The sequence below is a fragment of the Musa acuminata genome, chromosome BXJ1-6 (assembly GCF_036884655.1).
Source record: "Musa acuminata AAA Group cultivar baxijiao chromosome BXJ1-6, Cavendish_Baxijiao_AAA, whole genome shotgun sequence".
Classification (NCBI taxonomy): domain Eukaryota; kingdom Viridiplantae; phylum Streptophyta; class Magnoliopsida; order Zingiberales; family Musaceae; genus Musa; species Musa acuminata.
Window position 1 is genome coordinate 35,822,983 of NC_088332.1, and position 17,339 is coordinate 35,840,321.

The 17,339-nt window shown below is 36.4% G+C and overlaps 1 protein-coding gene across 2 annotated transcripts; it reads right to left on the minus strand.

Annotated features, from left to right (window-relative positions):
• Window positions 1–5,571: 5,571 nt before the first annotated feature.
• LOC135677793 (uncharacterized) lies at window positions 5,572–7,672 on the minus strand. 2 transcript variants are annotated; one of them, XM_065190188.1, is made up of 2 exons: window positions 6,738–7,672; window positions 5,572–6,517 (listed from the first exon to the last, which is right to left on the minus strand). In XM_065190188.1, exons 1-2 carry the CDS (start codon window positions 7,408–7,410, stop codon window positions 5,880–5,882), a joined length of 1,311 nt encoding a protein of 436 aa, XP_065046260.1. In that variant the 5' UTR covers window positions 7,411–7,672; the 3' UTR covers window positions 5,572–5,879. The 2 variants fall into 2 exon arrangements, 1 of the variants encoding a protein (XP_065046260.1); XR_010514751.1 differs by having other exon boundaries at window positions 6,376–6,645; window positions 6,738–6,871.
• Between the last annotated feature and the right edge of the window lie 9,667 nt (window positions 7,673–17,339).

The window sequence follows — 17,339 nt, forward strand, 5'->3', positions numbered from 1 at the left end:
TCCCATATGCCACTCGACACGCGGGAGCGTCAAGTTTGACCTGTCGGTGTCTCGTTGGCGCCAGATTTGCCCGTCCGATGTAGATCAGACGGATGGGATCTTCCCTCTGGCGTCGCATTTGACCGGTCAGACTTCGTCCGGGCCGTCAAAAGAGTCAGTTGCATGAAGAATATTAGTGGCAACAGGGGAACATCTCGATCGAGTACCAGTGAGACCCAATGTCGAAGGGTGTTGTGCAGGCTGGTTAATGGTTCGAAGCAACAACTACACGGAGAAGACCATGTGATACATGGTTATCTTATGTGTGAATATAAATGCAGATGCCGAAAATGTTCGGCTTCATTAATGACATGATGTTGATCGGTGACCAAAGTGGGAATAGATAACAAGGTGACTCGGTGAGCAGCAGTGGGAGGAGGGTCCATGAACCAAAAAATCCAAGTGCATAGGGATGTGAATCTTGCCAAGGTCAAATGCTACTATAAATATTGGTGTTTGTGTGATTTCCACCGTCAAATTAACAAGGGATAAGTAGTGCCTCAGCTGAGGGTCGAGAATCATTATAAGACGTGTGGAGAATTTAACCAAAGAAAACAAGAATTCGTGTCTACCTCTCCAGAGAGTCTTAATTTATTATTTGTAAGGCCTTGACCTAATTGGTGCATTATGTCCAAAGGATAGGACAGATAGATAGGTCCATTGGCCTAATTGTGGGGTCATACCTTCAATTTATTGAGTCAAGACAAAGAGAACAAACAGAGAGATAGTCAATTCTTTGCGTTGACCTCCGATCATCATTTAGTAATATTGCTGTTCGGGTATTATTGGTGTCAGATGGTGCTTATGATGCATCTACGGATAAGAATAAAATTAGATTTTTAATCAAAGATAGTATTAAAAGTCGTATTTTTGCAGGCTGCAAGTCGATGACAATTTGGATGGCAAAGCTCAATGAAGCATTGGCAATCAAAGGAAGCTTAGTTTTAGCTATTAAGAAATAATAACTAATTTAAAAATTGAAAGTGATGATCTAAATCTCATAAACTGAAGAAAGAAGTTTCTTCACATTGGCTACTTAAAAATTGCGTTAACAATATTGAAAACCTCATATCTAAGTTTCAACGTACCAATTTACTATACATATAAAGAAATGTAAATAAGACGGCCCACTTGCTGCTTTTGCAAAAATTGAAGAATCAAATATATTTTTTTCCTAAGATTGAACTGGCCTCAATTCTTATATATTATTTTAAGCTTTGGTGAGCAGAATTTTTGTAATCTTGTCTCAAGTTAATAATATTTTATTTTTTTAAATATGTTATCATTTAGTAATTACTTGTTAAAATAATTCATATAGCAATCATTTTCTAGGAATTCCATATTATATACTCGTAATATGATTAGAGTAATAAAATGTATATCTTTTTTTTTAATTGAATAAATAATAAAAATACTCAAAAATAGTCATTGAATTCAATTTTTTTTATTTGAATTAAAGATTCTTATGCAAGACAATCCTAAATAGTAAATGTCTCCGGTTTCTTATTAATCAATAACTCAAAAAAGTTTAAAAAATTGACTTTCTAGTAATCATATTTAAGTTATTTATAAAATTGATCCAGGTATAGAAGAATAATCTATCATACTCTTAATCATATTCATAAGATTATGATTTCACCTTTAAGTATTATTATGGAACATCTAATAAAATATACTAAGCATAAATATCCTTTTTTTTTTAAGAATTTAATAAAAAAAATAAAATTATGACCAAACTCATCATAAGTATCATAAAATTTATCACCTCGATCCGATAATTTTTAACTTTTCTATTTAATTATCTTTCGACTTCATTTATATATACTTAAAGTTGTTAATAGATTGAGACCTTAGATAGTTATATCTTAATATGTAATTTATAAAAGTGATAAAATATTTCTTTCCACTGAAATAAAGAATATGGAGTGACCTATAAATATATGCATATATAATATTAAGAAGTTTATGAAATTATATTTTATTCTAATATTTGATTATAGGATCATTGTAAATTTAAGATTCACATTAATTATGTATAGACCTCATATAGAATTTAAAAGTTAACTTTTGTTGAATCATAAATATATATACTAAAGAAAAATAATATACTGACAATTTTAGATAAAAAAACTAAAATTCTAAAATTATGCATACATACTCAAGATCTATCAAATGAATTATTACTATGTATAGGTAATAAGTCCCAACTAGTATCGCTTTTGGTTGAAGATAAATCCTACTGGGCGTAGGGGATAAATATTTCTTACGCTTTTGATTTTCATATTAAAATGAGTCCTTATTATTGATAACATAAATTAAAGCTTCAGAATCAATCCATCAAGTATTAAAAAATAACTTTTGTAACGTTTGATTCAAAACATATAAAAGTCAAACTAATACATTTTTCTTTGGAACCAAAACCTCATTGTCCTTCTTCACTTAACTTTTTTTATCATAGAAGTAATACTTTACCAATGAAGATTTTTCTTTTATAAGTTTATATAGCATTTAAAAACATGAGTGATTTACATTTCAACTTTCTTTTATTATTACTCACTCTTTTAGTAGTACCTAAAATATTATAAGTCTTTTCTATTTGAATCTTATTTTTTTTTTCTAAATACACATACTAGTTAGCTTATTTAAATTTTATTTATCCTTAATTTTATTATAGTAAAATTTAAATAAGCCAAACTAAAAAAATAAAAAAAAATAATTATACAAGAAAAAACTCAATTACATTCATGCTTAATATTCTTGGACTTATAACTTTTTCAGTCATATTGATGATATAATTTTAAAATTTTCAAATATCATTATATTCAATTTTAGTTAGTTCTTTCATTAATATGTCGATCAATGATCTTAATGACTCGACAATAAATTTAAATTGATCTTTATAATATTCTAATGTATTAGTTGTAAACTATAATAAAGTTTAAATATTATTAATAATTATCATAAAATTAAATCTTTTAGACCATTCTTGATTATTTATCTTAATTATTTATTTTATAAAACTTTAAGTAGTTATGTTTGTGATTCTTTCAACTGATTTGATCAAAGTCTAATATATCTAGTGTAAATTGTATATACTCAAATCAATTATAATAATTTAATATAAAAAATATAAGAATATTTACAAGAATATAATGATGAAAGTACCACTATAATAAAATAATATAATATTAAATACTTTGAATTTACCAATAAATGTTGAACTATTAATATCATCTATATTTCATAATGAAATATTGATATCTCTAGTATTTACTCAAAATTATTTATAGAGGACTGATATCATCTTTGTGGAATAGTTGCTATCTTTAGGTATACAACCCTAAACTATAAAGATATTTAAGACAATATCATTCTATCCCATCACATAATTATTCGAAGTAGATTCTCCTTTGGAATTATCTAAATCTCTTAATTATATGTGCTATTATGAATATTATTTTTCTTAATATCATTTAGGACTAATTCTTTGATGTAATTTTATAAGTTTTTAGTTTAGATCACTTTAATGACTATAAGACCAATACAATAATATAAAATATAATTTAAAATATCTTATAAATAATAAAATATTTATTATAATTTATATCCCATAAGCTTATCATCCTAGGCTATTTTGATGTTTACTAGTCAAATAATACTTAGGGACATGAGTTACAAATAATATTTACCAAATTTTTTTCAATCTAATCTATGTCAAAATAATTCAATAATAATAAAACAATAACCTTAATTATTATTGAATATTAATCAATATAAAAAAACTTATATAATAACTAAATAAATCATATATCATACCTTTTATATAAAAATAAATATTATTTTAAAATTTTAAATATATGTATCTAAATAACCAAATAAATTTATAAGAACAATAATTAAATTTTTTATTCATCATATACCAAATTTTATCAATATGTCATATGAGAAAACTATAAAAGAAAATCATAATTTATATTTTTTAAAATTCCACTTAGAAACCTAAATTAGACCTATCCATCTTTTTTAATTGGGCAAGCCTAGAATTGGTCCACCCAAATTAGACTCATAGATTTTAGTGAACTATTTACTCAATTAAGCCCATCAACATTAAAGTTGAACAAAGTAAATAATTAATTAATATTTAATTTTTTTCAAATTTGATCAAAACTTAATTTATCGAATTTAAATCTAGTCAAGCAATCAAAATACAAATATAATCAAGTCTGATCAAAATAGTTGATTAAAATAAATCAAACTAGTCAATTTTATAATTGAGGACATAAGTAAAAAATTTTAAAATTTAAAGGATAAAACTATAATTTTGCTTGGGATATATAATGAAATTATATATTTTTGAAGGGTAGAACTATTAATAGGATATAAGTTAGAATTAAAAGATTTATAAGAGTAAAAATATAATTTTAATAAATGAAACCATAACCCTCATAGTCGCCCCTATGTTCCAACGTGCCCACGTGCACAGGTCAGTGGTATAGCAGTCGTTTGTCACTTGTGCGCCACCCGCGGTGGTGCACGTCTTCTTACATGGTCGACTAGTGACCTCACTGATCGCTGTGCTATGCTATCATATTCCTCATCGGTAGAACATCTTCACAGTGCATCGCTAACCTAGTGTCGCTGATGGATCGTCCCATCGTGCGACTATGCACATGCGTCGATCGACAACCACATCGTCATAGTGGTGCCTAATACTTACGAGTTCGCCATGCATTAGTTGGATACCGTAACCTTCAACATCCAATTGATGCCAACTATAACTAGCAAATGCTACAGTACATTGTTGTAGTCACCACAAACAGCAATGCTGTTGTTGTCACTTCACGCAGCGACACAACTACAGTCACCTATTTATATAATAGTAAAAAAGAAAATTATACCAATAAAATACTAGTATTGTTGTTGCAAAATGGTGAAGAAGAAAAGCTAAAGTGACATAAAAATTATAATTATGCCACTTTTAGGTAGAAAACTTGAATATTAGAAACTAAAGTGAAATAATAATAGATTAAATATACGATACACATTTTTTCTATGCTACTCAGAAAGTTTTTGTCTTATCTACACGTTCCATTATTGGATTTAGAAGTTACAACGATACCGATCTATAAGATCTATAGAAGATCTATAAGAGTAAAGAATCTTGTCATCTCAATAAAATTATCTCCTAAGAAATATATTATTTATCTAAAGCCACTTTTCCACCTTCTTAGAGGTGCATATCTATCCCCACCTGTAGCGGGAACTGCAGACAGAGCTTTTATACAGGCTATGGGGGACCTCTTATCAGACCAACCATGATCCAACAGTCCCGGGAACACTACCCAGTGATTAGCCAGTCAGGATGAACGAATCCTACCTGTTGCAAAATGGTGAAGAAGAAAAGCTAAATTCACCTAACCGAATCATTCTGTAGTGTTTATCTTCACAAAAAGCAAGAACAAGAAAACATTTTTTTCATCAAATTCCAGTTGTAATGAATGCTAATAAAAAGAAATGGAAGCAGTGGCCAGCTGAAGGTTAAGTGCACAGAATGCTTTATAAATCAGAGCAACGACTACGAAGTAAAAGCAACGCATATCAATACGTATGATCTTTCTATGCTACAGTAAAAACGTCACGTGAGAGCATGCAACCCAAAATGCAGATGTGAAGCCATTCACGCCCGAGAGACAGACATCTCAGTATGATTTTGACATCTCTGACGCAGAGACAAGGCACTGAATGTGGAGGTGGGATTCATCGACCAAGACGACGACCCAATTACTGTTTGTCGAAGAAGGAAAGTTCAATATCAAAGTCTATGAGAGGCGTAGTGGAAGTTACTTGAGGGTTTTACATATTACCACAAAGCATGGAAGTAGAGCTTTTGGGTTGAGCAAATAGAGCTCCTCAATATTTGCGTAAAGACCAACCTTCCCCGCCAACGAATCGAAGGCACACTGACCTACTAGCTCTTGGTAGTTGTCCAAAGGCTTATGAACCCTCCCAGCGATGACTCTGCACACCAACAGCGCTTTCTTCACGGAAGTATCATCTTCATCCGTCTCGATTGATTCCAGTGCTCTACCGCTAGTGGAAGTCGTAAAAACGCCGATCCCTCCCTTGGTTTCCTCGTTGCCGGTGAATCCGTGTCTGATGATCTGACAAACACTGCATTTCTCCGACGCGCAAAGCCCAGACGAGCCGTTCATGCCGAGAGAACAGGCAATTGTGGTGCCATGGAACCTCAGAAGCTCATTGCCGTCGGCCAGGCATCTAGGGTGCTTCTTTGGCAGCTTGCTGGCTTTCATCTTAACCGTTTCCCTGTACTCCTCAAAGAGAGTAAGAGTTTTCTGCATGTTATGGACCTTGAGGACCCTCTCGATCCGTCCGCAGCTGCCGTCGGTCTTGGACCACCCTGTTCTGCATATCATTTCTACTATCTTCCTAGAGGAGTCACCTTCCACAAGTTCGCTAACTACATGCGTAAGAGAAGCACAAGTCAGTCCCTCACCTCCAACCGAAGAAGATTGTGATGTAGGAAAACAAGAAACAGCAGTAGCGCTGCAAGACATTGGCGACCACTAATCCTCTGGTACGCATATGCTTCGTCGGATGGATGCGAAGGAAAGAAATAAACATGAGACACTAAACAATTCCAGGAAATCCACTAAAAGCAGCAAAGATCGACATGGTACCTGCATGCTTGGTTAGGTGGTGCGCCTCCAAGGTCTCCCACTTCACAAACTTGTCCCCACATTTGTGGCAGGTCACAGCCGCAGAGCACTTCTGCAAATGCATCTCATGAGAGAACCTTGGTGTTGAAGCGGCGTGATGGGGTCCGACAACACCATGGCCAAGCAAAACGGTAGCGAGAGATGAACCCCCGGGGCCATGGTCTTCTCCGTCACCGGAGAAGCTAGGGCATTTTCTTGCTGGAGTGCTACTAGCTCCGCCACATGGAGGAGGGTTATATTGAAGTGGTGAGGGGTGGCCTCCTGGTCCAGGCGTCCCAGGCCTAAGGGTGCCAACGCAGGGAGAATCCAATCCTGCCTCGCCCTCTTGGCAGGCTCCCATTCCAGGTATCCTCAGCTCGCACCTGGAATTGTTAAGAATAACATCATGGGTGATTGGGTTTATGAACTCACTACTCCCGATGGACCTCGGGCTGCAACTCGGTGGCTTCTCAATGTGCCTCTTGCTTCCATGGATGACATCTCTGAGATTGGCTATGGATCTAGAGCACCCAGACCTTCCCGCTTTCCTTGTCAAGATGGATCCAAGATGCCCCCTGGCCTTTGGATCATGAACCTCCGACGGCTCAGACTTGCAGTGGAGAGATCTCTTCAAGGCAAACCAAACTGTCGGCATCTCTTCTTCTTCCTCCTCCTCCCCCCCGTTCTCCTTGATCTGTAATCCACTCTCTCTGTCTCTCTTTCTTCACTTCTTCATGGGCTCTCTGCATATCACCCTAATTCTGGAGACAATAGATTCGACTACTTATGTCTTTGCCTGCGCTGAATTTGCACCACTAGTGCCGTACTCCTGATTCCCTTCCTTATTCATCTCATCTATCAGCATGGAAAAAACAGGACTAAATTAAGCTCAACAGCCATTAAGAACATACTCAAAACCACTGCAAATTTAAGGGACACTTAGGAAGCCTCGTAGATTCAAGGCTTTGTGGTCAGGAAATCGATTCAAGATTAAAATATATCTCATCTTTTTTCTTGAATAGTTACCGGGAAGAGAAAAGATTGTGGATGTACCGCAGAAGGAAACATATGGGTTGGACCTTTTGGTTTGTCGTGGGACCAGAAAAGCTCAAGGCCACTCTGTAATGAATGTGATGTAGCCTTTAGTGTGGGAGGGGTACCCCAGAATGAATGTGGTGCAATGCTTAAAACAGCTGCCAATATGGGGTCATATTTATCAGAGTCGTCCGCGTGATTGCCTGCCTGCTTGCTTTGAGTGGCTTGACGCACACGAATCTCAGCAGGAGCTGACCTGAAAGAGATAGCACAGTCCCCATGTCTAACCCAATCCTGCTGATCCACCCCCAGTCTTTCAGTCTCTTTACTAATTGTACTCTTCTCAATCGGAATGCTCATGCTTGTCCCCGCCTGGCAGAACACGAATCCAACTAGTCTGAAGCACCGGGAAACACATCATACAAGTAATTGATCAGATCTCTCTCTCTCTCTCTCTCTCTCTGCGGCAGAAGACATGTATTGTGTAATGTTTACTGGAGCGAACTCCTTGGCAACAGGACAGCTGCCTTTTTCATTGATGGAAGTCCCACTGTCTTAAGGTTTCCAGTGGGGACCGACCAAATGAATTCGAGTGCTCCAGACTTCAGGGATGTTTGACGAGTTTGCTTGCATAAATTAGTAATATACGGGCACTAATTCCCCTGAAATAAACATTTGTAACCATAAGCAAAGACACAAAAGTGGCGTGGTTAAGCATCTAATATATAATATATATATATATGTTGATAATGAGTACCAAATGATGTGTATCGATTTGGAATGCTAAATTTGATCATATAAATTTTATCAAATTAAAGACCGCGAGAGAAGAGTTTTATTAATGGATTTCTCAAACTATGGATCATCACTCATCTTCTTCCTCATTTGTCTCTATTACTATTTTTATTGTTACACGGATGATAGAGCAAAGTAATAAGGGTCATACAAAAAATAAATTATTCTAATGTTAACAAGGTTAAAAAGATTAATTGTTAAACCATTTGATCATCAAGATGAAGATATTAAGCGTACTTGTTTTGATGAAACAAATATTCCTCTCAAAAGAATAATTATTAAATTAATTAGTTATCGAGATGGAGATATTGAATACCCACCCAAATTCAAACCGTTGATTTATTCTGGTCATCAAAATAAAAAATCTAAAGTAATAACTTATACACCATGAAGCACAATCATATCTTAACTTTTTTTTATTTTTAGAGTTGTTTGGAATCCAACCGTCCTATTCAATTTTAGTTCAATTTAAAATCATAAAACCATTGATTTATTCTGGTTTTGATAGGCTTAATCTAGTTGGAATCGGATGTATGTAGAGAAAAGAACTATCATATTGAAAAATACTATCTTAAATAGTAGCAACAACAACAAGGTACTACTAACTTAAAATCTAACAAAGTAGAAGATTAAAAAAAATGATAGAATTTAAAAAGAAAAAAAAAACTATATTAAACTTCTTAAGATAAAAAATACTTATAATAGATTGATTTAACTACTTAATACTTGGATAATCTATACATCTAGGTACCATGTCTATTTGCAGGTGTTGAATAGCAACTTAAACCAAGATAACTTTATCAGATCTTTTATTTTAATTAACTAAAACTCTAATTAGTCTATATATCTAAACAAACAAGACTCTTAAAATCCTTCAAATAATATAACTTTTAATTTTAACACTCCTTTTAAATTATATTTTGAAAAATAAGTCCCGGCTTACTTCAATAACTCCGTCAAGCTCATTTTACCAAATAAAATGATATTTAATTTTTAATATGTTTATTTTTCATAACAAATTAAATTTTTAGTCAATTTTTGGATATTTTAATTCATACTATAAAATAGTTAGTTTGTTAGTTTGACGGTAAACATCCTCGATCAAATACATTTAACCATATATACTCTTAAACAACAAGTGAGAAAGCATTGTATTTTGTTTAAGTTGTGGAAAGAGAGGTTTATTATTATTTTTTATTATACCAGGCTAATTATAGATTACCATATAATTAGCTATCTTTAGCATTTTGGTCTATATACTTTCAAAAATTATATTGAGATCCCTACACTTATGAAAGTAAAATCATTTGACCTCGTTGCTCCAACAAAACCTTTCTCTCTCTTGATTTTTAACCCAGTGAAATTATCTTTTAAAACCTGTATAGTGTTGAATCTCGGATTTTGATGATGAAGTCAATTGTCATTTGTTGTCTAACCTATATGTTGAGATAAGTGTGCAGGATTAACTACGATGAAAGTAAGACATGCAGCAGGAGTTACGCCGGAGTCATGACAATGATCACGTTGGGAGTTCGAGAGCTCGACGAAAGTTCGGACAGTCATCGGAGGTTCTGCGGGAACAAATCCGAGAAGTCGATAAACTTGCCAAAGAAGCTCGTCGGAACTCGCCAAGTGTATCGTCGCAAGTCCAGGAGTTTGCCGGAAGTCCGCAGGAGAATCACCGAGGGTTCATTGGATGATCGACGGAAGTTCACCGGAAACTCGCCGGAAGAAGCGATTGATGCACCGGAGCAAGCTGCAGAAGTTGTTTTAGGATTTATCGTAGTTAGCACAATGATTAAGTTGGAAATGGGAGGTGATCCCATTAGCTTAATCTTGGGGCAATTGGGCCCCCGAAAAACCCAAATTGGGCCGAATGGATCTATCCATTCGGACCCTGATTGCTGTGGGAGGTGCAACCGCCCAAGCCAGGAGGTAGCACCGCCTGGGCTAAGTCTCCCGGGGAGACTGGGCGGTGCAACCTCTCCTGACAGGAGGTAGCACCGCCTGAGCTCGGTCTTCGAGCTCTGGCAGGCAGTGCAACCGCCCCAATCAGGAGGTGCAACCGCCTGAGCTCGGTCTTCGAGCTCTGGCAGAGAGGTGCAACCGCCCCAGTCAGGAGGTGCAACCGCCTGAGCTCGGTCTTCGAGCTCTGGCAGAGAGGTGCAACCGCCCCTGATAGAGGTGGCACCGCCCAGAAGCTCAGTCTTCGAGCTCTGCCAGGCGGTGCAATCGCCCCAATCAGGAGGTGCAACCGCCTGATCCCGGAATTCCGGGAATTGATAGTTTTGAGCTCCAAATTTGAACTGGGTTGGGGCCTATAAATACCCCACCCATTCAGCACTGAAAGGTAGAAAACTTACACTCGAAATCTTGATATCTTTCTGTGATTCTTAGAGCTCAAAATTATTGTAAAGGCCAAAAGTTCTCCCTCTGTTCTTCAAAGTTTTGAGTTGTAAAGAGAGAAGAGAAAATTTCTGTAAGGGTTGTCTCCTAAGCCCGTCAAAAGGAGTGAAACTGTAAAAGGGTGGTTGGCCTTCGCCTATTGAAGGAAGGCCTCTAGTTGACGTCGGTGACCTCGTCGGTGGAGGAAGCCAAAAGTGGAGTAGGTCAAGATTGACCGAACCACTCTAAATCTCGGTTTGCATTTACTTTGAGCATTTTATCTTTACTGCAAACCTCCTAAATAGCTACTGCCTTCTGCGCTTTTACGAACGAGTTTCTAAGTTCAGAGCTTTCCGAATCTGCGTTTAGGCGTAAATCGACTTTTTCGTACGATCATTACATTTCAGTTTACGTTTACATTTTGATTTCAATCATAACTGCAAACTGCCTTCTGTGCATTTATAAAACATATCTCAAAGTTCAGTATCTTCAAAATTGACATTTAGACGTAAACCAGTTTTATCGTACGAACGTCGCATTTCAGTTTGCGCTTGCATTCTGATTTTCATCATAAACTGCAAACCGCCTTTGTAGATTTACTTTAACGTCATCTCGCTTAATCTTAAGTTAAAGTAATCTTAGAATCGGCTTTTACATCGAAATCGTTTTTATCAAACGAACGCAGCTTTCGGTTTTAATCGCTGAAATATTTCCGCTGCACTAATTCACCCCCCCCCTCTCTTAGTGCTCTTGATCCTAACAATTGGTATCAGAGCGGGGTTAACTCTCAAACGGATTAAAACCCAAGAGAGATGGCTTACGCCGGAAACCAAGAGGGCCATTCTATTACACGTCCACCCATGTTCAATGGGATGGACTACACCTATTGGAAGACCCGAATGAGGATCTTTCTTATTTCTATGGATTTTGAACTTTGGAATCTTGTCAAAAATGGTTTTTCGAAGTCTTCTCTTCCAATGATCGATTGGAATGATTTGGAGAAGAAGGCTTTCGCTCTTAATGCAAAGGCTATGAATGCCTTATTTTGTGCACTTGATAAAAATGAGTTTAATCGTGTTTCGATTTGTGAAACCGCATTTGATATTTGGCACACACTCGAAGTGACTCATGAAGGTGTTGAATCTCGTATTTTGATAATGAAACTACTTGATATATGTTTATGATTTAATATGCGTTTTGAGTGAAGCAGGATGCTTTGATCAGGATGAGACAATTAAAGCAGGAAAATCATGTTGTGCCGGAGGAACATGTTAGAAGATTGGACGTCGGGCCGGTGGATCGGTCGACGTATCGACAGAAGGCTTCGGGCCGTAGACTCGGGCATCGGGCCAAGAAGAGCTGGTATTATGCCAAGGATATCGGAGTTGCAGAGTCAACAGGCCGATTGGGCAATAGGTTGCAGGAAAGGACGATGCGCCGAAGAATCGGACGAAGCGTCGAGGGACCAATGACATGCCAGACAACTTGGTTAATTGCTTAGGATTAATTGTCTCGATCGAAGTTTTGCTTTAATTGTGCAGGATTAACTATGATAACGATGAAGACATAAAGTGAAACAAAGTGTCGGAGTCAAGTGCGAAGGATTTGTTGCGAGTTCGAGAGTTCGACGGAAGTCCGAAGGTTCGTCGGGAATGCTACCGGAACTAGCCGAGAAAGATCGGAGCTTGCCGAAGAAGCTTGTTGGAACTCGCTAAGAACAAATCGTGAAGTCTAGGAGCTTGCCGGGAGTCCGCAGAATGGTTTCCGAGAGTTCATCGGAAGATCGCCGGAAGTTTGCCGGAAGCTCGCCAGAAGAAGTCTTGACTTGCAGACTTTGTAATAGCTTAGAAAATGTCTTTAAAATCATAGTTAGCACATTAATTAGGGTTAGGATTAGGTGTTAATCCTATAACCCAAGTAGGGGCCAATTAGGCCCAAGTTCGGACTGGTTTGGGCCAAGTTTGGAGCCAAACCAAGTGAGCTGAAATAGTGAAAGAGGTGGCACCGCCAGGGTCAGAGGTGGCACCGCCCAGGAGAGGTTCTCCCAACGAAGCTGGGAGGTGCAACCGCCCCAGCTAGGAGGTGCAACCGCCCAGGCTCAGTCTCCGAGCGAGACTGGGCGGTGCAACCTCTTCTGTCAAGAGGTAGCACCGCTAGAGCTCAAGTTTCGAGCTCTGCCAGGCGGTGCAACCTCTCCAGTCAGGAGGTGCAACCGCCTGAGCTCGGTCTTCGAGCTCTGGCAGGGAGGTGCAACCGCCCCTGACAGAGGTGGCACCGCCCAGAGGCTCAGTCTTCGAGCTCTGCCAGGCGGTGCAACCTCTCTAGTCAGGAGGTGCAACCGCCTGATCCCGGAATTCCGGGATTTGATCGTTTTGAGCTCCAAATTTGAATTGGGTTGGGGCCTATAAATACCCCACCCATTCAGCACTGAGATAGCAAGAACTTACCCGAAATCTTGATCTTTTCAGTGGTTCTTAGAGCTCAAAACTGCTAGTTTTCCTCCTCCTTCTGTTCTTCAAGTTTGAGTTGTAAAGAGAGGAGAGAAAACATCTGTAAGGGTTGTCTCCTAAGCCCGTCAAAAGGAGTGAATCTGTAAGAGGGTAGTTGGCCTTCGCCTATTGAAGGAAGGCCTCTAGTTGACATCGGTAACCTCATCGGTGGAGGAAGCCAAAAGTGGAGTAGGTCAAGACTGACTGAACCACTCTAAATCTCTGGTTTGCGTTTATTTTGAGCACTTTATCATTACTGCAAACCTCCTACATAGCTACTGCTCTCTGCGCTTTTACGAACGAGTTCTGTGCAGTTTACGTTCACGTCTTAATTCCATTTACAAACTGCAAACTGCTCTCTGCGCTTTTACGAACGAATTCTGTGCAGTTTACGTTTACGTCTTGATTCCATCTACAAACTGCAAACTGTCTCTCCGTCTTGATTTCATTTAGAACTGCAAACTGTCAACTGAGTTTAGACGTAAATCTGCGTTTAGACGTAAATCTGCGTTTAGACGTAAAACTACGTTTAGACGTAAACTACGTTTAAACGTAAAACTGCGTTTTAGACGTAAACTGAGTTTGGACGTAAATCTGCGTTTAGACGTAAATCTGCGTTTAGACGTAAATCTGCGTTTAGACGTAAAACTACGTTTAGAGGCAAACTGTATTTAAACGTAAATTGTGTTTAGACGTAAACTACGTTTAGACGTAAACTGCACTTAATCATAAGTTATCTTAGAGTCGGCTTTTGCTTCAAAACTGATTTTTATCGAACGAACGCAGCTTTTGTTTTTAATCGCTAAAAGATTTCCGCTGCACTAATTCACCCCCCCCTCTTAGTGCTCTCGATCCTAACAATTGGTATCAGAGTGGGGTATTTCTCATTTCGGATTTACACCCGAGAGAAATGGCTCTTCAAGAGGGCTTTTCGGTCTTTCGTCCACCGTTCTTTAACGGATTGGACTATACTTATTGGAAAACTCAAATGAGAGTTTTCTTGATGTCTCTAAATCTGGATTTATGGAATATCGTTGAAAACAGTTTTCAACTTCCCTCTAAACCGACGAACGAATGGTCGGATTTGGAGAAGAAGTATTTCTCTTTAAACGCAAAGGCTTTGAATGCCTTATTTTGCGCTTTGGACAAAAATGAGTTCAATCGGATTTCTACGTGCGAAACGACTTTCAATATTTAGCGCGCTCTTGAAATCACGCACGAGGGAACTAGTAGAGTCAAAGACTCGAAAGTTAATATTTTACTGCATGATTTCGAGCTTTTCCATATGAAACCATGTGAAACCGTTGTTGACATGTACACCCGTTTTACGGATGTCGTCAATGGTTTAAAATCACTTGGTAAAAGCTTTTCGGATTTTGAACTCGTTAACAAAGTTTTGCGCTCACTTTCTAAAACTTGGGATTCAAAAGTAACTGCTATTCAAGAATCGAAAAACTTGAACCAATTTCCACTTGAAGAACTAATTGGTTCATTGATCACATATGAAATGACGTGCAATGCACGTGAAGAACTTAAGAACCACCTTCCAAAGAACAGGAAGGATTTGGGACATAGAACATTTGAAGACCACTCGAGCATAAGCTCAAGTGATGGTGAACTTAAACTACAAATGAAACAAAAATTAAAAAGTAAAAAGAATGGAACTACTTGCTTTGAACGCAAGAAGAAGAACAAAAATTGGGATAAATCGAGCTCCTCTAAAGACGAGGAGAAAATCAACAAAGGCGAGGTGGCAAACTATGCCTTTACGCCTTTCGACGCTGAGGTAATCAAATTGCCTTTAATTTACTTCGAAATTACATGATGTTTTTCATGATGCATTTTTCTTTTTCTTTAAATTTTCTTGAAAATTATATTTTTAATAATTTAATAATAAAAATGCAAAAATATGATCATGCTTGTAATTTTGAAAATGATAATGAAAATTGCATGTCTTATGTTAATGCAAGATAGAAATCTAATGATTGTACACCTAGTGAGATTAAATCTTATTTATGTGCTTGAGAAGCAAGAATGTATATTTTGATGATTTTCATATTGCTTTTCAATGACGATACATGGCTTTTGTCTGGAAGGCATGATATTTTTCATTGTCTTTGTTTGTTAAATATAATGTATGATTTTGACATAAGAATAAAGATTTGAGATTTTAAAGTTATACATGATGATTTTTGTGATTGACGGTTTTATGATGAAATTCATTTCACGATCCTAAACATTGATGCATGTTTTCATTTGACATAAATGAAAAGGCATGCTAACATGAAATCGATCACTTAAGATGAAACACTTAAAAAAAAAGGGGAGAAATATATGAATTGATGCTATAAATACTATGCTATGATTATCCCATGCTTGCATCACCAAAAAATATATGATTGCTATCATTGCTATATGCCCTGTATCAAGATATCAAACAAAAATTTGCATCATACGAGCTGATATCTTACCATGTGATGCAATGCTACACTTGCTAAAATATTCGAAATGTGTACATCATGCCCTGTATCAAGATATCAAACAAAATCTTGCTTCACAGTTTTATGCATTGATATCTTACCATATGATGAAATGCTACAATTGATGAACACTTGAAATGTAATCCTCTATCTTATTGATTTTTCAATAAATCTATGCTTGTCATACATGAATTTATTGAATGTAATTTTGAGGATGATTTCAGATTTGACAAATGCTTGATTCGTATTTACGACATAAGATACACTTTAAATATGAATCATGCATCAATCATGTTAAATGCTTCAATCATTTTCTATCTCTAGAGTTCTCGATTTTGATGAAATACAAGTGATAAATTCATTTATGATATCTTGTAAATCACTTGAATTATGAATGAGTTTTTTATGATGTGTTAAAAGAATCACTTAAAAAGAAAATGCTTTTCCCATCTTATCGAGATTAATGATTTCATGATATTGTGTGAATCTCGAAATTGATTTTGATGAAATATTAATAACGTTATTCATGTTATGAATCTTAAAAATGATAATATGCTTCATGTGATAATATGAATACATGAAATACTTATGATATTCCGTGTATTCATAAAATATTTATCTCATCATCCAATAACTCTTCTTGATATTGCTTATGAGATGAAATGAAATAATGCATGAAATACAAATGAGGAGTCAATGATCATGCATAATAGGATGTAATGAATTCTGACATTTAGATACCATCGTTTGAATATCTATGATTATGTTGCCAAAATGATATATCATGAATGCTTGAATATCATGTTTGATATGCTCATGATGATGATTGATTTTTCGGTATCGTGCATAAAAAAAATGAAATGTAATGTTAATGAATTTGTGCATTGAAACTATAATGATGCACAAATAAGAATGATTACTTACCTTTGTCATGATATAGAAATTGATGTAAAGGGCTTTTCCCTTCTTTTTGACAGTGACAAAGGGGGAGATAGATTGCTAGCACAATTCAAGAAAAAGGCAAAAATTACAAAAGAGAAGAAATTGCTATCTTGAACATCACCGATAATTGCTAGCTTGAAATGTCAAGAAAATGCAAAAACTTGTTTATTTTCTTGCACATCTAAAGAGAAGATGCAAATGTAACACTTGCCAAATTGTTTGCTTGCCTCATGTAAAACATTATCTCTTGCTAGTTTGGCATTTTATTAGCTTGCACTTTGCAACGAAAGCAAAAATGACACTTCTCAAAAGAGAAGAAAGAGCTTGTTATCTTGAACATCACAAGCTTGCCAAACAAAAATTGCAAAAGTGCTATCTTGCCTATCTCAAGAAGCAAAACTTGCATATCGTAAAAATTTGCTAGCTTGCAACTTGCATATTTCAAGAAGCAAGAGTTG